Raw genomic sequence first — 25,878 nt, forward strand, 5'->3', positions numbered from 1 at the left:
GGAAACCTCTGCAAGGGTTAGGGGAGGGAGGTCATGTTCTTCAGTGATTTTCCTCCTATCTGAATAAGCAGTTCTAGTTGGTTGCTATGGGAAAAGACAAGTTGAAGTCTAAGGCCTTGTGGGGTGCTGTGGGTGAAGCATGGAATCAGGGATCATTAGTACTGAAGGCTGATTGAGATCCAAACAAGATATGTAATCAAGGTCCTATTCCAGTGCTATTAGGGTCTAGATGGAATTGGAGAAACTTACACTTATGGGATTGATTGTGATTGAACAGGTTTACATTCAAAGTCTCTTTTAAACCCCCCCCTCCCTCTCTCCCTCCCTCCCTCTCATCTAATTTATATAAGTGTGGGGTAGCTATGGGTGCAGAAACCATCTGATTCCAGAGGTATCAGTTTTTTACAGAAACAAATCCCCCCCACACACATACACATAGCTGTTTTGTAATTTGAATCCTTCTGGACTCTAGTTTGAAGAGCAGATAGTAGCTATGGAGGGCTTTTGCACTGATCCATCTTGCGCATTAGAAATATATGATTTTTCCTGGGGTGTGTGGTCCTGCTGATTGAAACTCATGCCTAGGTAATTTCTCATTTGGAGTATTGCAATCTGCTGTACAAAGGGGAAGCCCCTGATGTCTAGTAAGAAGCTCCAGCTGTTTCAGAATACAGCACCTCATGCAATTACAGGTGTTAATCACTATGAAATACACCTGCTTTATGAGCTGTAGTGGGTGCCAATTAGCTTCCAGGGGAAATTCAAGACTCTGAGTGTCACTTTTAAGCCCCTTCATGTCTCAACATCTTGCTATCTTCAGGGCTGCTTACTTCCAGGGACTCTGCCCATCCATTAATGTCAGGAGGAGAATCCAGGGTCTGTAATATGAACATTCACCCAGAAATTAGAAGGGCCCCAGTGGTTCTGGGTTTTCAAAATACTACAAAGAACGGTGTACTTTTGGAATTTGATATAGCAGCTTGTTCATCCTACAGATGAAAAGTTATATGGAATACTTGTTAATAGTGAATGGGTTTGGGTTTTTAAAAATGTTTATTTATGTTATCTTTAATATGATTGCTGTATCAAGCAACTGTTGTATCTATGCACACTATAGAATCTACAATGACTGGAGTAACTTGGAAGGAAGGAAGGAAGGAAGGAAGGAAGGAAGGAAGGAAGGAAGGAAGGAAGGAAGGAAGGAAGGAAGGAAGGAAGCTTCCCCCAAACTCTAGTAGAAATAGGCAACATATATTTCAGTTGGCAACATTTCAGTCATTAGCTGGGAGATATTCAAGATACAGAGAAAACAGGACACCAATCCTACATAAAACTTCATCACATTTCTATTACCTGATTGATTCACCCAACAGTGGGCAGTTGTGACTTCATTCATGTATTACCTGTGTGTTAGTCAGCCAGAATTAGGTCACTAGTAAAAGGTGGTTCGATTTAAGCCTTATCTGCACATTTTGGTTGACCGAGGGACAGTCCTTGTTTGTTATCTGGGGAGAATTTGTCCTTGTTAAGACTGAAGAAGTGGAAAAGGTCCATGTGTCTGTGAGTTTGGTCACCTCTGTTTTAGATTCATGTCCCTCTTGGCTGGTCGTGTCTCTCAGCTGGTCGTGTCCCTCTTGGCTGGTTTAGTTAGATCCATGGGATGGTGAATATTTGTTTGAGAGAAAGGTAACTTTCCTGGCTCTTAAAAATCTCTTCTCCTCAAAAATGTTCACTGAGACAAAGAGAACTGAATACATTTGATTCTGTCCCTAACCTTCTCTTTTACAAAGATTTGCACTTGTTCAGTCCAAAATTGTGAATCCTAGGATGACCTAGAATCAGTTATGCTCTTAAAAATGAAAATAATAAGAATTTTTTGTAATTCATATTGGATTGATAAAGAAAAATAGGTAAAGGAACTGTACTGAGATCATCATTCCCAAAGTTTCCAGTTAGTATATACAAAGAATTATAGAACATTTAATGAACACTAAAGGAAAAAGATGACTTAATGGTTAGCTACATGCATATTTATGACTCATTTAACAATTGGTTGCTTAGCAGCCATTCAAAGTTATGATGGACCTCCCAAAAGTTTTTTACAATCTGGTTTTAGAGTTCTAACAGCCTCATAGTCACACAACCACAATTCAGGTGCTTGGAAAAAAGGCTTGGCAAACAGGTGCTTTTATGACCAGTTGCAGTGATCCAGAATTTATAACATTTTTTTGTTTTGCCATAAAATGGCCTTTTGGATGGTTTCTGGCAAAAAAATAATGCTCATAGGAATGAATGGACTCACCTTATGACCATGGTATTCACTTTATGACCACTGCAAAAATATAAATGGAGTGACTCAGAGGGGCATCTCAACTTATGGCCATCATGACTTATGATAGAAATTCTGGGCTCTACTATAGCTGTAAATCAAGGGATCACCTGTATGTATACATATCACACACTCATGTTGTTCTGCCAGAATTTTGTTCAACAAATGAAGCTATTTCCACATCTTTCAATTAAAGAGGAGAAAGAACATGGTTAAACCTGAGATCAATTTTTAGCCATTCTTAAAAATATAATATTGAGTGTACATTCCATGACCCTGTCATAAAACATATTCCTTGAGATTTTGTTCTAAGTGCAATAACTAAGTACATTAACTGAAGATATGTATGAAATGCTCAATTACATCTCTCTGCCCAGTGGCCAAAATTCTTTCTGAACCGAGGTTAAAAGATACAATGATCATATGTGTCCATTCATGATTATAATTTTGTATTTTTATTATTTATGTAGGAATAGTATTCCGAGCTAAAGTAGAAAGCAGGATTTGTATACAGTCTAATATTTATTACTAGTGGGCACTAGCTTTGCATTTTTTGTTATCCCAACATTTTTTTTATTTTTTCCATCATTCACATATATATTTTTTGGAACGGGGACTCTCCCAGATTCACAGTGTAAACATTATTACTTTTGCCTAGCTAATAAAATTATATTTGTCTTCATTCATAAACAATGGCACTGCTGGGGTTGGGGATATGGACATGATGGCCTGAATTATGAAGTTAAGGTAAGGAAAGGCTCAGTATAGAATATCAAGATTGAAATAAATATTGATGTATTTAAAAAAAAAAGCCAACCGCTGTATTCATTAAAGGCATCATCTACAAGAGATTTTCTTATATTAGACCAGATGAGATGAATGGCCTCTTTGTCACCCTATTCATTTCCATAGGACCACAGACTGGGAGGTTCTTAGAGGAAACCCCAAAGCCATTACACCAGCTATACTACTGGCTCCAGATATGCCCAAATGTTCATGTTTCCTACAGCCAACCTTTTATAAAATAATCATTTCATATTTTCATCTGTTTACATAGATATTTCACTCAGGGACCACTAGAAACAGCTTCTTGCCTTTGAACCATGGGACAGCCAGTCTGCGTAAGATGCTTAAAAAAAAGCCCCAAAAATCTTATGGACAGTTTTTGATGACTTGTTGCAATTTATGTTCATAATATTTATATATACAAGAGAGGACCAAAGTGGGCATCACAATGGTTTAGAAAAGGTTGTCCAAAAGCACCTAATGATCCCATATGGTGTTTGTACCTTGATACATAAGTTGTAACCAATATCTATCTGAAATTAATGAAATAATCTCCAAAGGCAATCAACATGATTTCTATGTGGCTGGGGGAACAGAAAGGATCATACTCACTTTACATGGTGATGAAGTGCCCCTAGAATTTTAACTTTTCTTGAATGAATGTACTCTTCACTGGTGAAACCTGTGATTTAAAGAATCCTGGATAAGCTTGCAATTGCTGGGGTGTAGCACAGCTCCCTCTGTTTGAGTTATCCTGCAAAAATGATAGATGATGGTCAAGAGCTTTGCCTTGTTCAGCAGTATCGACTGACAAGAATACTCTTATGCAGGTCTTCTTCACTAGTCCTTGAGGAGGCAACTGGTAAACAGGTATATTATCCAAATCATCTTTTCTAATTACTTTTAGAAGTGTGTGTTTATAGGAAAAAGCACATTTGGATCCACTTTTCTACTCCATTTTGTTAAAAACATTTCTTCCTGGTCACACAAAGAATAAACACATTGCTTTGGATGAAGATCAGGTCTTTTGATGCTCTAGGCCAGTGTTTTTCAAACATAGCAGTATTGTGCTGGAGGGAGAATTCTGGGAGTTGCAGTCCATACATCTTAAAACATTACTCTAGGCAAACATTGGCATGATAATCTGATAATCTGATTTGTTTCCATTTGTGAGGCTCAGGATTACCCTAACTATACAGCCAGTACTTATTCTATACATGCTGCTAATCCTTGCATAGACAGGTGCTGTGAGGTGCTTCTTCATTGGGAAAGAATAACCCATTGACTTATTATCTCAATAAACTTCTACTTTGATACCCATACTAATATTGTATTTCTTCTCACAGAACAAGGCCCTCGCCCCATATATTGTCATAATGATTAATCATCTTCTTATGTTATAAACAATTAAAAGATTCTACTTACATTTCAGGGGAACATAGATAATCAATATATTGACCACCATATGTAGGTGACAAATATAGCAAGTAGATAACTTCTTTCTGGTCAAAATAGAAGATGTTATGTCAGGAATAGCAATCTGTATGGAGAAGTGACCATGCTATTCTCAAAAAAAGAAATTTTACTTGTATTATGTTTTGTGAAAACCCAAATAAATTTTTTATAAAAAAAATAAAAATGAAATCCATCTATTTCTGGAAGGATATCAAAAGGATATCCTTCCAGAAGGATAACAAATTTCAACTTGTTCTGGTGGTAATATTAGCTAAAGCTATTGCTATTTCAATTCATTTACTGCATATTATAATTGAACTGAAGTGTATTCTGACTGATAAAACTACAGGGAGCTCAGTGACATTATTGGGACTTTGTTCCCACAGCTGTTCTACCAGTTTATGGGTGTATGTTCATGTAAGTATATGTGATATGACTTATGTGTAGGTGTTTAGACAAACATAGTATGATGATAATAACATTTTTAATCAGGAGAAATTTCCAGAGCCATACGCTAGGGACAGACAGCTGGATGGGACTGTTAGATTCTTTCAACATGTTGGCTCTTGTTGGTGGTATTTTTTTTTCTTAATATTAAACATGGCTCTCTGTTTTAATTTCATGCTGTGCATTTTACAAGAATTTAGTCACATATCAAGTGGAACAAAGCTTTGTGTTTTGATTCCTATTTATTCCTTATTTTAGAATCTCCTTTGGATCAGAATTTTTTTTATAGCATCTTGGACATGCTGTAAAGTTTAATGAAGGAGGGAAAAAGAAAAGAAAAGCTGTCATCGAGGGTTTGAGTCACCGAAAAGCTGTGTGACTTAACACATTGGGAAGGATGTGTCTGTAGTTGAGGGAGCAGGAAATGTGCTTTTCCATCATGCTTGCCAATTTTCAGTTTTCCAGACTTTGGCTTAAGGAAATCTATAGGCCCTGTGTGGTTTTCTGTGGTACAGTGGCTTATCCAAATAAAATGGGTACTAATCTGTAAGCTAAGAGGGAATTAAAGAAACTATAAATGTTTCCAGGGAGTGGTTGTCTAAAGGCCACAGTGGCATTCCACACCACATGAGGCATTATTGTGGTAGATCTTCCCATCAATTTGAATCATATCAGCAGGAAAAATTGATTAATTTTACACTGTTGCACAGCTCCATAAGAATTTTGGTTTGCATTTTGGTCGACAACTAGGCCAGGTGCAAACTATATTCTTCTTAAAGGAAGAACTGCTCAGAGAAGGAGAAATCTTGGCTAAAATATACGCAAATGATAGCACTTGCACAGATCCCGTTTCCCTTTAAGAAATATACACATGGCACCTCCCAACCTCCCCCAGTATTTACAGTATACATTTGGAAGCAAAAGATCAGGCATGAGCACAAATATTACTGAATGGTGATATATGTTGTAATTTGTTTTCTTTTTTTCTTCAGCTTTGCATACAGGAGTTTTTAGATTCAATCCCCATTACAGGCAGGAATGGGTGTGTGTGTGAGAGAGATATATCTATATCTATATATACAGGGGTGGGATTCTACTAGTTCACACTGATTCAGTAGAACGGGTTGTTAACATTCTAAGCAGTTCGGAGAACTGGTTGTTACAAGAAATTACTGGCCTAATCCTGTAAGGAAGGCAGGAAGGAAACATTCTGGTGTTGCTTACAGAAATTGCCTCTCCATTAACCCTTATTACATTCTTGGCAGGACTAGACTTCCTGTCTCTGGAACTTCTCTGGAGCTTTTTCCCTCTCCTTTGCTGGTACTTTGCTTGTGTGGAGTGACCTTTCAAAGTTACAATGGCACTGGAAAAAGTGACTTATGACCATTTTTCACACTTACGACTGTTGCAGCATCCCCACAGTCGTGAGAGGCCAGGCAAGCAGATGCGTGCCTCGATGTGAGTGATATTGAGTTGGCCATGCCCAACCAATAACATGACCACCAAGCCACGTTCATGTCACCCAGTCACATGACCACCAAGCCATGACTACCACCTAAGCCATGCCCACAGAACCGGTTGTTAAAATTTTGAATCCCACCCCTGTATATCTATACCTATACCTATATCTATACCTATACCTATACCTATCTATCTACAGGTGAAACTTGAAAAATTAGAATATCATGCAAAAGCTAATTTATTTCAGGAATGCAATTTAAAAGGTGAACCTAATATATGAGATAGATGCAAAGCAAGATAGTTCAAGCTGCGATTTGTCATAATTGTGATGATTATGGCTTACAGCTCATGAAAACCCCAAATCCACAATCTCAGAAAATTAGAATATTACATGCAATCAATAAAACAAGGATTGTACATAGAACAATATCAGACATCTGAAAAATATAAGCATGCTCAGTACTTGGTTTGGGCCCCTTTTGCAGCAATTACTGCCTCAATGCGGTGTGGCATAGAAGCTATCAGCCTGTGGCACTGCTGAGGTGTTATGGAAGACCAGGATGCTTCAATAGCGGCCTTCAGCTCTTCTGCATTGTTCAGTCTCATGTCTCTCATCTTTCTTTTGGCAATGCCCCCTAGATTATCTATGGGGTTCAGGTCAGGTGAGTTTGCTGGCCAATCAAGCACAGTAATCCCATGGTCATTGAACCAGGTTTTGGTGCTTTTGGCAGTGTGGGCAGGTGCCAAATCCTGCTGGAAAATGAAGTCAGCATCCCCATAAAGCTCGTCTGTGGAAGGAAGCATAAAATGCTCCAAAATCTCCTGGTAGATGGCTGCATTGACCCTGGACTTAATGAAGCACAGTGGACCAACACCAGCAGATGACATGGCTCCCCAAATCAACACAAACTATGGAAAATTCACACTGGACTTCAAGCATCTTGCAGTGTATGCCTTTCCATTCTTCCTCCAGACTCTGGGTCCTTGGTTTCCAAATGAGATCCAAAAGTTGCTCTCATCAGAAACTTCAAGGGCTTTGGACCACTGAGCAATAGACCACTTCTGGTTTTTTTTTTAGCCCAGGTAAGATGCTTCTGATGTTGTTTGTTGTACAGGAGTGGCTTGACAAGAGGAATACGACATTTGAAGCCCATGTCCAGGATCCGTCTGTGTGTGGTGGCTTTTGATGCATTGACTCCGGCCTCAGTCCACTCCTTGTGAAAGTCTCCAATACTTTTGAATAGCCTTTTCCTGACAATCCTCTCCAGGCTGTGGTCATCCTGCTGCTTGTGCACCTTTTTCTTCCACACTTTTCCCTTCCACATAACTTTCTATTAATGTGCTTTGATACAGCACTTTGGGAACATCCAACTTCTTTTGCAATTACCTTTTGAGGCTTTCCCTCCTTATAGAGGGTATAAGTGATGGTTTTCTGTACAACTGTCAGGTCAGCAGTCTTCCCCATGATTGTGCTTCCAACTGAACCAGACTGAGAGACCATTTAAAGACTCAGGAACCCTTTGCAGGTGTTATGGCTTAATTAGCTGATTAGAGTTGAGCCTAGAATATTGACCCTTTTCACAATATTCTAATTTTCTGAGATTGTGGATTTGGGGTTCTCATGAGCTGTAAGCGATAATCATCTCAATTATGACATATCATGGCTTGAACTATCTTGCTTTGCATGTAATAATCTCATATATTAGGTTCACCTTTTAAGTTGCATTACTGAAATAAATGAACTTTTGCATGATATTCTAATTTTTTGAGTTTCACCTGTATATGACTTGTAGCTAATCATGTAGACAATATCAACTAGAGGAACCTAGAGTCTGATTCTGTGTAAGTCAAGTTTCCCTATTTATTTATTTATTTATTTGTCAAGCGATTATAAGATAACAGGTATCAATATAAACATAGTTATGAATACATGAAATGGTTACATATAAGAAAAATAAAAAAAGAAACAATAGGCACGTTGGTGTGCTTGTGCACGTTGGTGCGCTTATGTTCCTAAGGCTATATAACTATGTCACGAAGAGATAGTGATAACTTCATAGGCTAAATCCCAATGTCTTTAGAGCAATGGTGTTTGTTGTTATGAGGATAACACCAGGACATTTTCAAGCATATAACTACAAAAAAGAATCCTTAACATAACCAGTGAGATAGAGTTGGACTTCTCAATGGCCACCCAGAAAGTTTCATATCTGAACATTCATCAGGGCTTGGAAAGGTGACAGAGGTCCAGCTCAGAGGAGTTAATAAACTGGTGGTGTCAAATTATGAGCTCATTCATCAGCAGTTACCATAGTCTTCAGCATTTGTGTGGATGAATCCTGGATCTCCACCACATGGTTCGATTTATGTCTCACACCATGAAGGATGTTTCCCCCCCACCACTTTTAACCCCATTTTGATTATGTGTAGCCATGCAGTGGAAGCAAAACAAGGCCGTATGAGGGAAAGGCCAACTTCGGAAGCAAATTAAGACTGACAGCAGAGCAAGTGACTGACAGCAAAATCTGATGGTGTTCAGCAATTGCAAAAGTTGACATTTAAATTGCAGACAGACATGGTTTCATTCCAGGAGCTGCTTGCTCGGGCACACAGTTTTGATCACTTAGAGGGAGCAGAGGTATGAGAGAAATCAAATTGTTCTCGGAAATCACATTTAATGTAGAAATCTGGTTAGTATTACACTGTAATCTACAATTTTCAAGTGTACTATTCCTCAAGGAAAAAGCTTCCTGCTTTGAGGATTGCTAGAATTATAGGCTCCCTTCATAACATCACTTCCTAAGTCAGGCCCAACTAGCCTTCAGACTGAATTAAAGTATTGATAAGGTTCATTTCAAAATTAATGTGCTAGGATTATTTTTTAGGAAAAAAAAATTATTCTGGACAACCTTCCAGTCACTTTGATGAGTTTAATTTCACTATGGCAAGTGTAGGTGCGGCCTCAGTATAATACAGATACAAACTGGGTTAAAGGGATCCATCACAACGAATTTCTCAGTGCCTATATTAGACACGGGCACTTAAAATTCAGGAGTGTTAAATGAATCTCCTGAATGTTATCAGAGTTGAGAATATCCTACAAATATTAAGTGGCCTTAGTTACTTAATTACTTCTTAATTAGAAGTTCAGCCTAAAGCTTGGTGAGCTTGATTTCTTCTGTCATATCCCTTATCTGCCTGCAATCTTCTCCCAATTCTACTATCTCTATATTGTTGAATTTTCCACTTTGTCCCCATCTTCAATATTCTCTAACTTCAGTGCTCATTTCTGCTGCTTGTTTCTTTCCTTTCATTGCATTGCCTTTCTTCTCTAACCTCCATCCCTATAGCCTTTGATGCCACTGCTTCTCTCTTTCTCTTTTTTACTTTTCCTTGGCTGCCAGTCTCCCCTGACTCCAATGGTGCTATTACACCATTAATAGAATAATCCTCGCCACTAAATTACTTGCATTTTAGTATGCTTAGTAATTTTACACTTACATATAATTTTGGAAGAAAAAAATCCACATCCAGTACTTATTCTTTTGAAATAAATTGCTCAGGCAGGATAAATATGATTGTGAAACCTGATAGATATGTAGGCGCTCCAGATACAGGTTAGAATTTCTATATCAAAAATGAGTCATTGAATTGGAGTAGTACTTACATACAGCAGATTTGTTTGTTTGTTTTTTGCTTGTATAATGAAGAAGCTTACAAAAATGAAAGTAACTGTATTTCTTCAATGTTGTTTGATCTACAGGAAAGATTTCTTTGTGTTCCAGCTAGACCAGTAATCTATTGTAAACAGCCCCATGTTTTTCAACTTTTAAAATCCTGTTCTGGTTTAGTTAACACCGAATGAATGAATGAGTGAATGAATGAATGAATGAATGAGTCTATGTGATTTATATTCACCTACATTCAGTTAAGAATTAGTGTGTCTGATTTACACTGCTCAAAAAAATAAATAAAGGGAACACTTAAACAACACAATGCAACTCCAAGTCAATCACACTTATGTGAAATCAAACTGTCCATTAAGGTAGCAACACTGATTGACAATCAATTTCACATGCTGTTGTGCAAATGGAAAAGACAATAGGTAGAAAGCATAGGCAGTTAGCAAGACATCCCCAATATAGGAGTGGTTTTACAGGTGGTGACCACAGACCACTTCTCAGGTCCTATGCTTTCTGGCTGATGGTTTGGTCACTTTTGAATGCTGGCGGTGCTGTCACTCTAGTGGTTGCATGAGACGGAGTCTACAACCCACACAAGTGGCTCAGGTAGCTCATCCAGGATGGCACATCAATGCAAGCTGTGGCAAGAAGGTTTGCTGTGTCTGTCAGCATAGTGTCCAGAGCATGGAGGTGCTATCAGGAGACAGGCCAGTACATCAGGAGATGTGGAGGAGGTCGTAGGAGGGCAACAACCCAGCATCAGGACTGCTACCTCCGCCTTTGTGCAAGGAGGGACAGGAGGAATACTGCCAGAGTCCTGCAAAATGACCTCCGGTGGGCCACAAATGTGCATGTGGCTGCTCAAATGGTCAGAAACAGACTCCATGAGGGTGGTATGAGGGCCCGATGTCCACAGGTGGGGGTTGTGCTGACAGCCCAACACCGTGCAGGATGTTTGGCATTTGCCAGAGAACACCAAGATTGGCAAATTTGCCACTGGTGCCCTGTGCTCTTCACAGATGAAAGCAGGTTCACACTGAGCACATGTGACAGATGTGACAGTATCTGGAGATGCTGTGGAGAACATTCTGCTGCCTGCAACATCCTCCAGCATGACTGGTTTGGCAGTGGGTCAGTAATGGTATGGGGTGGCATTTCTTTAGGAGGCTGCACAGCCCTCCATGTGCTCGCCAGAGGTAGCCTGACTACCATTAGGTACTGAGATGAGATCCTCAGACCCCTTGTGAGACCATATGCTGGTGCGGTTGGCCCTGGGTTCCTCCTAATGCATGACAATGCATGACCTCATGTGGCTGGAGTGTGTCAGCAGTTCCTGCAAGATGAAGGCATCGATGCTATGGACTGGCCCTCCCATTCCCCAGACCTGAATCCAATTGAGCACATCTGGGACATCATGTCTCACTCCATCCACCAATGCCACATTGCACCACAGACTGTCCAGGAGTTGGGGGATGCTTTAGTCCAGGTGTGGGAGGAGATCCCTCAAGAGACCATCCGCCACCTCATCAGGAGCATGCCCAGGCATTGTAGGGAGGTCATACAGGCATGTGGAGGCCACACACACTACTGAGCCTCATTTTGACTTGTTTTAAGGACATTACATCAAAGTTGGATCAGCCTGTAGTGTTTTTTTCCACTTTAATTTTGAGTGTAACTCCAAATCCAGACCTCCATGGGTTGCTAAATTTGATTTCCATTGATAATTTTTGTGTGATTTTGTTGTCAGCACATTCAACTATGTAATGAACAAAGTATTTAATAAGAATATTTCATTCATTCAGATCTAGGATGTCTTATTTTTGTGTTCCCTTTATTTTTTTGAGCAGTGTATATTCACTTAAAATTATGGTTCCAGATTGTTGACATTAAAAAAAGGAAAAGAATAAATGACTAGGACATTCTATCTTTGGAACATATGTCTTTGATAAGCAACTCCCCTTCAACAAATTTTAAAGGACATCAAGATAGGAATACATTTCTTAATAAGAAACATTGTGGGCTACATTACTGAGATACTCACTGAGACCAGTAGTGCCTCAGGTGGGCCAAGATAACTATGATCTGTAAAGCATAAAAATCCCAAACCCAGTCTGTAAAGTACAAAAAGTACCAGGAGACAACATGAAACCTTCAAGGTTTCTTTTCTGGGCTCTATAATTTTGACCTCTGACCATTCCGAGGGCTGTGAAAATATTTACAGACCCCTCACATCCAGGACATAAACTGTTTCAACTCCTTCCCTCAAAACGATGCTACAGAGCACTGCGTATCAGAACAACTAGACACAAGAACAGTTTTTTCCCGAAAGCCATCACTCTGCTAAACAAATATTTCCCTCAACTCTATTCATCTATTACAAAGTCTTCACTACTATTACTGTTAATCTTCTCGTCACTCCTTATTGCCCATCCCCTCCCACTTGTGATTGTAGGACAGTAACTTTGTCACTTGTATCCTTACGATTTATATTGACTGTTCCTAGTATGATTTGATTGCTGACTGTACCCTATGACTATCTTAAGTGTCATACATTATGATTCTTGATTCTTAATTAATGTATCTTTTCTTTTATGTATACTAAGAGTATTTACACCAAGACAAATTCCTTGTCTGTCCAATCACATTTGGCCAATAAAGAATTCTATTCTATTCTATTCTATTCTATTCTATTCTATTCTATTCTATTCTATTCTATTCTATTCTATTCTATTCTATCTTCCTATTCAAGTTTGCTTTTTTCTTAATAAATTCTAAGATGGTCAGCTATTTTTCTGTCAATCAAAAGTTTAGAAACTGAACAGAGAACAGAAATTTAATTTGCCAAAGGGATGTCATCAAAAATACTATCCCACCACTATGACCAACACAAAATGAACAGTGAGTGTTGTCCTGTGCACAGTGTACACACTTGCTTCCTATAAGAATGGGTGCTATTAAATGTTCCCGTGTCCCTGATTCCATGTATTATTGATGGTTGAGAACTTTTGTTGAGCTTCAATTCAAAATTATTAAGCTAAGAACAATTTTAGCCTTTAATAATTCTGTGAGGAAGCCATCTTCCTGTTTTGAAGTTTTGAAATTTTCTCCTGTGTAAAACAAGCTTTATTTTTTAAAAAATTCTTGGGTTGCTTTAAAATTTATTTATTCTGTAACCCACTTTTCAAAATGGTGGAAGGTACTATTAATATGCTCTCTTTTTAAATTGATACATCACTTCTCCCCAAAAATTCATGGGAAGGGTTGTCCCTTGGAGTCAGGGAGAAACCAAGGAGAAGAGATCGCTGTGCAATGAAAACACTTTAGCACAAGTTCTTAAGCCCTTTCCTGTGGAAATGTAAAAAAAACTTATGGTCTCACTTCAATGAGTATTTCTCTTATTTGTCCTTCGTTTGAAAACAAAACAAATTTCCTTCCATATAAGTGAAAGATAATTGCAAAATCTGCAGAATAACTTTTAGCACCATTCTTTTTGACCAATATCTGTGCAGTATTATTAGCATATACTTTGCAGGAGCAAGAAGGATATATTCAACTAAATTTAATGTCATTATCTTCTGCAAGGACTCTATCTCTAACCTGGAAGAACAACACACAGATATGTTGTAATTACAGTTCTTCTCCCCAGCACACATACACAAACACCTTGAACAGGATCTGTTGATAGAACCTTGAACTATAAATCCGCCTAATAAATGGGAAATTGATAAGTAAATCAACCAGGATATTTCACTCTCTCTTCTCTTTTAACAACAGCAATCTAGAATGGTCTTTGAGCCCTTGGAGGCCACATTGCATAATGAATATGAATGCACCTTCACTGCATGGGATTCAGTTCTATGAAATAGCCTTCATATTCAATTGCCCCAGTTGTCAAAAAAGGAAGTCAAACTGTCTAATTTGGGTACCTACTGATGGATATGTGTGACAGTACCTATCAAAGTCAGGAAGGAAAGGAATGAATATGAAACCAATTGGGCAAAATTGCAGCTGCATCATGCCCAGCTTGACTCTGACCTTTTTCCCCCTTTTCTTCTCCCCTCTAAGTACCAGATAAATGACAGATAATGACTCACTCATCTCAATCCATCACACTAAGTCCCACAATCAAATTTTATTGCAGAGGCATGTCAGGTATGTCACTCTGAATTGAGTGCGAGGTAAGTGCCTAGAATTTCACCAATAACAGAATAACAGATTTGGAAGGGATCTAGTCCACCCCTGCTCAAGCAGGAGATCCTATACCATTTCAGACAATGGGTGTCCAATCTGTTCTTAAAAACCTCTACATAGCATCTGCACATAAATCATTCCTCTGATTAATTGTTCAAACTGTCAGGAAAGTTCTCCTTAGTTCTAGGTTGCTTCTCTCCTTGATGAGTTCCCACCCATTGTCTCTTGTCTTGCCCTCAGGTGCTTTGGAGAATAGCTTGACCCCCTCTTCTTTGTGGCAGCCCCTGAGATATTGGAACATTGCTATCATGTCACCCCTAGTCCTTTTCATTAAACTAGATATACCCAGTTCCTGCAACTGTTCTTTGTTTGGTTTAGTCTCCAGTCCCCTAATCAAATTTGTTCCTCTTCTCTGCACTCTTTCTAGAATCTTTATATTTCTACAATGCCGTGTACAAGTTATTTCCTTAATTAGGACCTTTTACATCTTTAGCTTTTTGACTTCTCTGCTGAAATGCTCACTAGAACAAGAGGGTAATTAGTTAGTTGTGTTCCCTTGTGGAGAGCTATTGTTGTAGGTATGGGTTTAATATACCCATAGTACTTGGCACTGAAGGTCATTTTCTGAGTCCAGAAAATCTTGAACTGTTTATAGACTAAGGGCAAGGAAATAACATTGAGATGGAGCTATCTGGCAGGAGACGCACTCCACAATTCAGCTAAACATATATTTCCATTTCCACCTAGCTATAGCATTGAAAAGCTGCCTCTTTTAATATCAGTAACTGCTTTTCTCTCTTTCACATTAATGAGTCAAATTTTCCATGTGGCTGACTGAGTAATCATGCCAATGGAAATATTGTTGTCATATCACAATTGGCTACAAATACATCCAAGGAAAACACCCTAGGTGTTTATTGGCTATCCCCATCAATGGGAAAAGTGTCTTAATTTCAGGTTTAGCTCGGAGTAATGACTAGAGAGAGATAAACATATTGAAACTGGCATGGATATGCTGTTATTGAAACAACTGGGTGTCCATGACATCGGAAATCTTTATAGTTGAATATAGTTGGATTTCATTATGATATGTTGTCAAAATATTTTCCCTTTTAGCATTTTTCTTATTTCCACAATGAAATTGCTCTCAACTGAATTTTCTGAAATGAATTAATTTTTGGTGCTGTATTAGATGTCTAATTTGCTTCAGTTACTATCTTAAGAAAACCAATGGACCATAGGAATTGATCTCATGCTTGGATGCGTCCTATACATTTGCTCATTTTGTATAAATATTTGCTGCAATTGCCTTTAAATAAGACTACTCTTTTGCTACATAGACAAGATCTTTATAATTATTAGAGAGAGAGAGAATATTGTTGGAAGAATCTTCCACCCTTGAGAAAATGAATAAAGCCTTTTTCTTATATTCAACATTGGACTGGTTATCTGTCTTTTAATCTATTCATTGGTTGGGGAAAAATAAGTTTGCATGTTAAATTTTTTTTTAAAAAAAACCAGTTTTTAGTGCTCAATTTGGTACTCATACAGTGAATTTCTGGATTTCATGAAGTTCTGCATGTAACTTCTGTAATAACACATTCACAGAAACAGAGTGTCAGGATGCGTTATAATCATTTTTCCCAGGATTGGTGTTATGAACAGAAGTGGTTCAAAAATTACTGCCTGACTGACAAATACTATATAATTGTATATCCCCAAATGGAAACACAGACAGAAAAAAAGGCTTTTCAGATTACATGAATAGACTTGTAAATGTGTCTCTATTAATTTTAATCCTGTTTAGCTGATTTGAGAAAAATCTGTTTCCTGTGATTTCTTTTTCTCAAATGTTAATTTACTAGTCAGTATAAAAATGCTATAATTCTAAAAGCATGATAAAACACTGTTTTCACTATTGTGACTTGAGGGAAGTTAGTTTTGTCCTAAGTGGCCAATGAATCATTTCCATAATTGCCAGTCTTATAGAATAACTAAAACTGAAGATCAAGCACAAGACAGATAAAATGAAATCCCATAATGTACACAGTGTTTTCTATATTTTGAAGAATCATCATACCCAGGAGGATAATTGTATTACAAACTTGATTATGATTATATAACTTTTGATAGTTGATAGGCTTCCACTCTGATATTTCAATCAGGAAGCTGAAAGAATTCATGAACAGTGAGAAGAATTATATGTGCCAAAACAATCTTCCAGCTTTGTGACTGGTAGTTAAGAGCTGGCATGGTTTAGTTGTTAAGTTGTTGGACTAGGATTGGAGAGATCATGATTCAAGTCTATCTTCAGCCACAGGAACTCATAAGATGACCTGTCCCCCACCTTTCTGTCTCTTTCACGCAGAGAATAAACCCAGTGTAATATAAATATGACTAAATATATCATATTTAGTTAGTGATTTAATTAGCTAGCTAGCTAGGTAGTTAGTTTATAGACCATTCATCTCATATGCTTGAGCCTGGGCAGTTCACAGTTAATATTTGTTTTGTATGTTTATGAACAGGGTCCCAATCCCTTCAAGATATAAGCAATAATACATATTTTAAGACAGGGACAAATCACCCCTTGGCCAGGTGAACAAACATGTCAGCTTGTGTTTATTCCACATTCAGTCTGTTTTGCTTTAAATGAAGACATTTGAGGATGTTGGCAAGCTATCCTGAACAAAATTGTCACTTTGGCAAGCTATCCTGATCAAAATTCTCACCTGAGAATTCCCTTTATTTTTATAATACTAAATTGTAACTTTCCTTTGTGAACTCAAGGCAGCAAGACAGGTCTCTCTCTTTCTCTCTGTGTGTATGTATAGGTATGAATCTGTATAGCGTTTCCCATTTTCTCCTTGAAGAAGTGTGTGAGAAACCTATGAATGGGCATCGGCTTTTAGACATGCTCTTTTTGTACAGAGGCCAGGGAAGAAAGAAGACTTTTACACAATGCAATGCAAGGCCTGATTCTCCCCTTGTACACTTCTGAGGAATGCCTGCAAGCAGTTGCTTACACTTCAGATGTGACTTTTCCTTCTTTTACTGAAAAAATGACTAAAGAGAAAAAAGCATTTTACCAATGCATTGGTAAAATTATGAAATCTTATTGCCTCACTTTATTTATGTCTCTGGGCAACAATCATATTGACAACTTGTGGAAGGCACAAGGGTAAACAGCCCATAAAATGTTCTCTTGGCCGTAGTACATATTTATAGGAACACTTCTTCTCTCTGTATGTGTGTGTGTGTACCACTGCAATAAAAGTTACAAAGAGGTTACTGGCACACGGATAACGAAACAAAGAAGTAACAAGTTAAGGCAAAATCATTCTACTTCAAGAACATCTAGTTCCTAGAACTGACATTAATAATGGCCATGTTAGAGCATTTAGATTTTGCTCAATTTTATTTTGATCTCTGTAATTCTATCTATGCTGACATTGGAGTAAGCTTTCCTGAACTCAGCAGAATTGCTGAAAAGTATACATAGATTAATACAGCTAAATGTTCAAATAGCTCAGTCAATATTTCTGCAGATATTCAGGCAGTGAATGCATTTCTTGATTGCAGTCAATGACCAGAAAAAATGAGATGTTCAGCCAATCATCTGAAACAGAACATGAGCTTCCAAGTGGGACAAAGGTGCACAGTTATAGACCCTTGAGCCGTGCAAATGGCTACAAGCTTTTAATGGCAAAAAAAGTTGTTTGAACAAGCTGAAAATGTTTAGAGATGGTTTATTACTGTTGTTGCGATATTTTAATAAGGGCGATGGATGGATGGAGAAATTCATGCTGAGTGCTTTCTCAACCTGTAGGATTTCAAGTTTAATTCTTCTCCTAAAGTGGCACATAACTCAGCAGAATGGTGCACACCACTCAAGAGCTCCCCATGAACATGCCTTTAATATTTTGGCTTCTATAGTCCACATTAAAAGGACATTTTATCGTTTGTCAATTACATTTGTGACTTCCCTTTCTGGGAAACCAAGATGGTTACCCACTTTTCAACTTTGCCATTATAAAGTGGTGTGGTGGCACAGTGATTAGGATGCAGTTTTGTAGGCTAATTCTGCTGACAGCCACGGGTTCAATCCTTACTGGTTCAAGGTTGGTAAAATGAGGACCCAGATGGTTGGGGGCAATAGGCTGACTCTGTAAACTGCTTAGAGAGGACTGTAAAAGCACTGTGAAGTGGTATAAAAGTGTAAGTGCTGTGGCTATTGCTATTTCAACTTAGAGCAATTCCCCAATGGCTTTGGATGGTCCATAGGCCCTAAGTGAGTTCCATGGCTGGCTAATTCAATCTTACTGATCTGTGCTCCAAATCAAAATATATAAATCACAGCTAATGAAGCAAAGTAAGTATGGAAGCTATAACTGATATCTCTTGCACCACTGTGTTGCATTTATGTATTTATTGCTACCTTCAGATTCTTTTTAGCAACTCTGGCAAAACGGAGTTAATCTAAGGATCATGATACTTCCTTTTTCTTTTTCATTAGCTTTGCTTTCAACTGATTATATTAGCAGACACCTGAATTTGCTATTAGAGAACAGATAAGTTGATAGATCTTCATTTGGACAGAACTGTTTCTATTAGTTTCTTTAATAAGTGCTTGAGTACCCGAAGTGCAGCTGGAGAACATCATCTCAGCTTTCCTGAAGAAAACATATGTTTCCAAGCAAAGTTCTGCTTTTTCAACTGTCAAGGACATTAGAATTTACCTGAACATAAATGGTGGCTGTAATCATATGTCTCTTGACATTGGGTCATCACATTGAGTAATGAGGGGAAAGCAAAGTATAATCATATACATACATACATACATACATACATACATACGTAAAATAAAAGCACCTTTCTGTCAATTCAAAATGAACAACCTTGATATTGATGAAAAAGATATTGGATTATTGGAGTTTCAACTGGTGAAAGTTGGTTTAATAGTAGTATAGAATTATAACTGAAGAAGAAAGAGGTCTATGGAATAGATTTGTGGATTGATATCTATGGAGATTCTCAGTCATCCAACCAGGTCATGGTTGTCCCAAAGGTGCTTTTCGGAGAGGTAACTGGACTTTCTTGTTTTTCTTTGAAGATGTTTCACTTCTCATCCAAGTGAAGAAGCTTCTTGGATGAGAAGTGAAATGTCTTCAAAGGAAAATGCGAAAGTCTAGTTATCTCTTCAAAAAACACCTTTGGGACATTTGTGTGTTGAGACTGCCAAATTTTTCCCAACATTACAACTTCAACTTCACATTGTGGCATTATTGCTATCAATCGTTGTCTTATAATTTGTGCTTCACCAGCAATTGATTTCCAAGTGATCTGACCTGTTACAACTTTATGCATTATGGCTTGAGCTTCTAATTCACCATGTTTCACAGCTGGCCTGAAATAAGTGACAATAGACCTTTCAGAGGAAGGAAAAGAGGTAAATGCACATAGAATTACCAGTCTGTAACTCAAATTTCAGACAGCTTTTTCAAAATTTGTCACCTCGGGAGAATCAGGATTGCTGATCAGACGATTTTTGTATCTAGGGAGACGGATGCAAAGATTACGGCATAACATCATAGGAGTGAACTAGAGCTTTAGAAGGCGAGTCAAAACAGGGAACCAACATCTGTATAGTAGTTACAATGGCAAAGTTGAAAAGAAAAGGAACAAGGAGACAAGAAACAATCAAAATGAAATATGTTGGCTTCCTTGTAATGCTTGATCCTTTTGTATAATATTTCTTGGATAGTAAACCTGGAAAAAAAAAAGTGGCTCTGAGAAACTACTGTACAAAATTGCATCTGAAGATGGTTCTTAAACCAGGAATTAAAGTGCAATCTTTAAAATACCTAAGATACTTTATTATCTATATCCACATCCAGGAACAATCAATTCAGAGCATACGGTGCCTCCTCTATAAACATTGCTCTAATATCAACTTTCCTGTAGTTTATTACATTCAAAAATTGGCATTCAATGTTAGTGCTTGTGGTAGAAAAGCCACTTTGGTTCCATATGAGTCAGGGCCCAGGTAATTCAGTATATTAGAAAAATTGTTTGAAGAATTACTTTGCTGCAACTGTGTTGTTCTAAGTAAAAATATTATGAAAGCACAATGTGTTCTGCAAAAATTGATTTTTTGGGCTATTTTTAAATAGCCATGAAAGTGAGCTGCTATGAAGAAAAGGAGCACAATTAGGCCTGCCGTTCATTTTTCCATGTGTATGCAAATATTGCAGCTGAGCCTTGAACAATGAAGGTTTCCAATTCTTGCAAGATTTTCAGTAGGATTTAATAATTGGTTTCAAATTAAGACTAATGAGGATCTGAATTCTAAATTTATCGTTCTAGCCAGTGTGGCATTTAAAGTAAATGACCCCAAATAAGCCTGTAATTTTAGAAATTTAAATCCACTTTTACAAATGGAAATCTTGAAGGATATCTTTGCCAGACAAATTTGTTTAAGAGTATATAAATTCATCTGGAATAATGTGAAAACATATTGCATTTAAAAATAAATTCACCTTGACTATATGTATCTTATCCCAAACATACAAAGGCAATCTAGGCCCTAGTCTTCAAATGCTACATCTGTCAATAAAACAGCAAGTCATTGATTTGCTTGTACTGGAATTCCAATCATGTCTACATTTGAGATTCAAAGAACAGTATTTTGGTCTGAAAAATCTTACTTGTCTTCTCTTAATTCACTGTTGGGTGTGTTAGGGATCTTCAGCTGAGATACAATACTCTGTTCTCAACCATTTTAGTTAGGATAGCTTTAAAAATAAAAAATAAAGAAGTGGCTTTAAATTTTTTATATCTGCCAGCATCTCCATACAAACAAATGTGACATTTTTCCCTGTAAACTATTGCTGCTAACAATTGGAACGTAAGATAGTTGCTAAGCTTTATTGGATACTCTCCAAAAATCAATAAATGATAACTCTTGAATAACCAAAATAGAATATAATCAACTATTTTTGCTCCCTTGGTGGCAATCAGCCAATAATCAGCACAGCCTTAGCTATGTCTGTGCATAGCCAACTCAATCAAAATCCTGATAAAGAATTCTACAGAATATGAGATGCATCCACCTGGTAATTACCGTCTCTATTTAATGTATACTATATTTTCCAGAATTTTATCTATAACCAACTATATAATGGAATTGAACTTCCAGTGTGGTATAGAATAAGATGATGTGGTATAGACAATGATCATTTCTATCCTTGCTTATAGGGATTGTTGTTCAGACATTATAATTAATAAAGGAAAACCTAACCTATCAATCAAATGTGACCTGTCAATCCAGATTAATTAAATGGACGGAGACATTTGGAGTTGTCAGATTCTGAAAAACAATTAGAAGCAGAAAAATGCTTTACCTTGTATTCTTTTAAGACATGGACAAGACTAGCTGCATTTTTCTTTTTGACTTTCGTTTTTCACTCCTTCCCAAATCTGTTTTCATTGGCTGGCTGAAAGACAGATAAGAAGAAAACACAACCTGTGAAATTTTGTTTGGCGATCTTGGAATTATTTAGCAAGCTAGGAATTTGTGAGACTGTTATAAATTTTGATTTATGTTATAGATTATCATGGATTTGTATTATATAATATATAGAATATTGTCTCTAATTCTGTCCCAAGTGTGCTTTTTTTCAAAAGGCAGCTGGACTTTCTTGGCTATTTTTACTATGAAAACATTTATTTCTCACCCAAGAAACTTCTTCAGTTCAGTACCATATTTTAAGAAAGATGTTGACAACCTAGAAGTATTTAGAGACAGAGTGGTGGAGGAGTTGGAATCCTATTGTAGGAGACATAGTTCGAACAGTCTAGGTAAGTTTCCCTTAGAAAGGAGCAGATTAAAACAGCAGTCTTCAAATATGTGGAAATTTGCCAAGGCAAGAAGAAAGTTGTTCCAGAGGGAATGAAAATACAAGAAAGCAATTTTCAACTAGACAATAGAAGACATTTCGTAATGCTGAGAATTGTGGAACAAACTGCTTTGAAAATAATAGATTCTCTCTTGGAAACATTTTAAACAAGATGGACAGAAATACATGAGGGAGACTTTAACAATAAACTGAGCAGGGTGCTGCACTGCAAACACTCAAATAGCCTTCAAATTGTATGGGAAGATTGAAGAATGAAGCTAGATATTTGCAGAAAAGGAAATAAAAGCTGGGTATCTTGGCTCTTCCTTCTGCCTATAATTCTCTTCATATCTAGCTCATGATGGAGTTATGTATATGTCAGACCACAGATTAGCATAGATAGGCTAAGAATTTTAAGCAATATCAGAATGATTTGTAACACTTTAATTGCTGGGATCTAAGTAATCTTTTTCAGAAAAACTTCCAATATTTTAAAAAAGATTTACTATAAGTGACAGTAGTAAAAAAATAAAAACACAGACAAGAAGAGAGAAACATTATGGTTAAGTGTTAGAAACACAGTTGGAACTTGAAGCAGAATCTGTTCTTCTACATATTAAGATAGTGCAGCATAATATCCAAATCTTGACACATTTGTCTTTTAAGAAATATTAATATTATTTTTCAATGAATTAGTAGATTGCTTACTATTGCTGAATATAATGTAATGCGTAGATGACCTTGGGAGATGAGAGAAAGAAGCGCTTCCTGAAGAGACAAGAGAAGAGGAAGCCCCCAAGGACTTAAAAGATCAGAGGAGGAAACTTAGCAAGGAACCTCTCTCCCCTAACTGATCAGATGCTTAAAAATAGCAGTGAGAGATTTATATTTTTGGACTTGCAAAATTCTGTTAATGTGACCTTACAAAAAAGTAGATTTAATTCATCTAGTCATGTTTCCTGTCTGGTTTACCCAAGGGAGCTGACATCAATCTTGCAAACTGCTCCTTCTCTTGTCTGATTGTTTCCTTGGCAAGATCTTTTTTCCTTTGTCCTTCAAGGACTCCACAAATTCTATTACAGTGGATGGCACCTATTAGGAGGAAGGATCCTGAAATGGCAGAGAGCATGAGTGCCTTTGTGCACATTCATACACACTCAAAGCTTGAATTTGCTGAGGGATACTTCAAAAACAGCGTGCCATGTTTCCAAAGAGTTGTCCGTCAGTAACTATCAGTATTTCATTTTTTAATCCAAGGACAAAATGTTCTATCTGAGCTCCCCTTCATAGGTGTGGGAAAGGGAATGTTGTCTTTAGTGTTTGATTTGGCATAACACATCTTATTTGATTTTCCTCTATTTAGCCTACTTTTCCTCATTCCATTACTACTACATTCACTGCATCAAGTTTCAACAAATCACATGTATTTTTTTTTTTCATGGATAAAATACTTCGGCACTCTTACTGTAATACCTGGAATTTGCCTTAGGTTTAAAAATTCAGATCAATGCCTTCTGTATAATAAGGAAGCAGTGGAAATTCTGCCTTTGAGCTATATCTGATGCACTATTGAGAAACTCTGGATAATTGAAATTCAACTTTTCAGAAGAGAAAGCTCTTCAGGAGAGAGCTTCATCCTTTTTTTTCTTTTGAACTGATATCACTAATATTAGACCGTAGATCTCTTCATAGAGAGATCAAGAGGCAAAAAGAACCCAAAGGCTGAAAAATTCAAAAACAAAATAGCAGAAAATGAATCTAGCACGTTTGTCATTATACTGTCATTTGAATTTGTTACTTGTATTATTGCAATCCATAGAAGTAGTTGCCTCATTGCAAGAAAACAGCCATACAAAGATTACAACTCAGATTTCCACTTATTTTTCTTTACACCAGTGTTTCTCAAGGTTGACAACTTTAAGATGGTTATGATTATATGCTGTCACAAGGGAAGGAGGAATTATTTCATTTTTTATTTTCATTTTTTTATATTGTGTTTTTATTCCTTGTAGGCTGCCTAGAGTCATGGTGAGCAAGTAGGTGGCCATATACATTTTCTAAATAAATAAAACAAATAAAATAACATGTGGCTTCAACTCCCAAAATTCCATAGCCAATTTGGCTGGGGTGGGGAATTCTGGGAGTTGAAGTCTGCACATCTTAAAGTTGTCATGGTTGAAAAACACTGCCTTACATACTTGAACAAATGTCAAATTTCCAGAAGTTCAACTTCCTTGGAGTATTACCAATCTTTCCTGGATCTATCAATAATAATATCATATTCCTGTCCTTTAATCGTGATAGAAATTCTTATTTTCAGTGAAGCTTTTAACAATGGCAATATATGAAATATTGGCTATTTATATATATATAAATAAATAAATTTTCCTGGAGAATAATGTTACAAAAGAGTTGTTTTATACATCTTTTTCTGTCTTGTCATATGAACAGAGACACAAATGTTTGCTGATATATTAGTTGCTTGCTTTTGTATGTATGCAAGAGATAATTTCTTTTCCTGTACTTGAGAAACAAGACTTACAGAGTCATGCACTGTAAGTATTAAAAATTTGTAACATTTCAAATCCTGAAAGACTCGTAAAGTACGTACAAATAACTCCTATTGTTTCACTGAATGGTGAATTGGGATGGGAGAGAATGGGAAGGGGACACAAAGGGAGAGGAAACAAGCTACACAGTAGACATCAAAGCTCCCACTCCAGAACAAAGGGTTCTGGGGCCTCCACCCCTTTGAAGAACCCCTAACTAAATGGATTATTCCCTCATAAGAGGGAGTGGGAATGAAGAAACAGAGATAAAAGTTGATGGCAAAGCTTTAGTTGCCCCACAGGAAATTGCTGTTAAGAAAACATTATCAAGGTATTTGAAAAGATCTGCTTTCAAGTTTGTTTGTAGTACTGAATTTGAGGCAGATTACTTCTTTGGGGCAGATTACTCATGTTCAACATCTATGCAAAAAGCATATTCAATATACTTTGTGTCTGGAATAAAAGCACCATCTGAATTTGACTGATGCAAGTGGGTCCATTTCTACCTGTTATGAATGTACCAAATTCACAAATGTTCTTCATAAATAAGAAGAAAACTTTCTTTTAAAAAATAGGCTCTTTTGACTGATGCACCCATCCAATCAATCCTCTCATAAAAAAAATCCATGTTATAAACAGATGGGTATTGAAAACAATCATTTAAATATTATGGTTAGTGGTTTCATCCATTATAACCCATTTTGATTTTTAAAGAAGAGTTAAAAGGCATAAATAAACTTAGGACCGAAATCTTTATCTCAGTAGGAATTGCTATATCTCAAAAAATGGCAATATATTTATCTTGTAGAATGGGATTGCATATGTCAGAATTAAGTAATCTGATCTGCATAGAAGCCAACATGTACTCAGCCCAGAGGTGGTATTCAGCAGGTTCTGACCAGTTCTGGAGAATCGGAAGTGGACATTTTGAGTAGTTCAGAGAACCAGCAAATACCACCTCTGACTGGAGATTTTATAGTATCCTCCCCCTGCCACGCCCACCAAGCCACGCCCACAGAACCAGTAGTAAAAAACAGTTGAATCCCACCACTGACTCAGCCACACAGTACTTGCAATGG

At 37.2% G+C, this 25,878-nt stretch overlaps 2 protein-coding genes across 14 annotated transcripts in view; one reads left to right on the forward strand and one right to left on the reverse strand.

The window, feature by feature from the left end:
- The window catches only part of LOC113436991 (uncharacterized), a 266,907-nt gene that overhangs the window by 203,980 nt on the left and 37,049 nt on the right, over positions 1-25,878 (forward strand). The window lies entirely within an intron of this gene.
- LOC148127038 (uncharacterized) overlaps positions 3,733-25,878 on the reverse strand; it is a 31,833-nt gene continuing 9,687 nt past the window's right edge. Inside the window, exons 3-4 of the mRNA XM_087927680.1 lie at positions 21,756-21,848; positions 3,733-3,869 (exon numbers count right to left, since the gene is read on the reverse strand). Of these exons, the coding sequence (XP_087783806.1) occupies positions 21,767-21,848 (82 nt within the window). The 3' untranslated portion in view covers positions 3,733-3,869; positions 21,756-21,766. The remainder of the gene's footprint in view (positions 3,870-21,755; positions 21,849-25,878) is intronic.

The sequence above is a fragment of the Pseudonaja textilis genome, chromosome 2 (assembly GCF_049901715.1).
Source record: "Pseudonaja textilis isolate UNSWEBS1 chromosome 2, rPseTex1.2, whole genome shotgun sequence".
Lineage (NCBI taxonomy): Eukaryota > Metazoa > Chordata > Lepidosauria > Squamata > Elapidae > Pseudonaja > Pseudonaja textilis.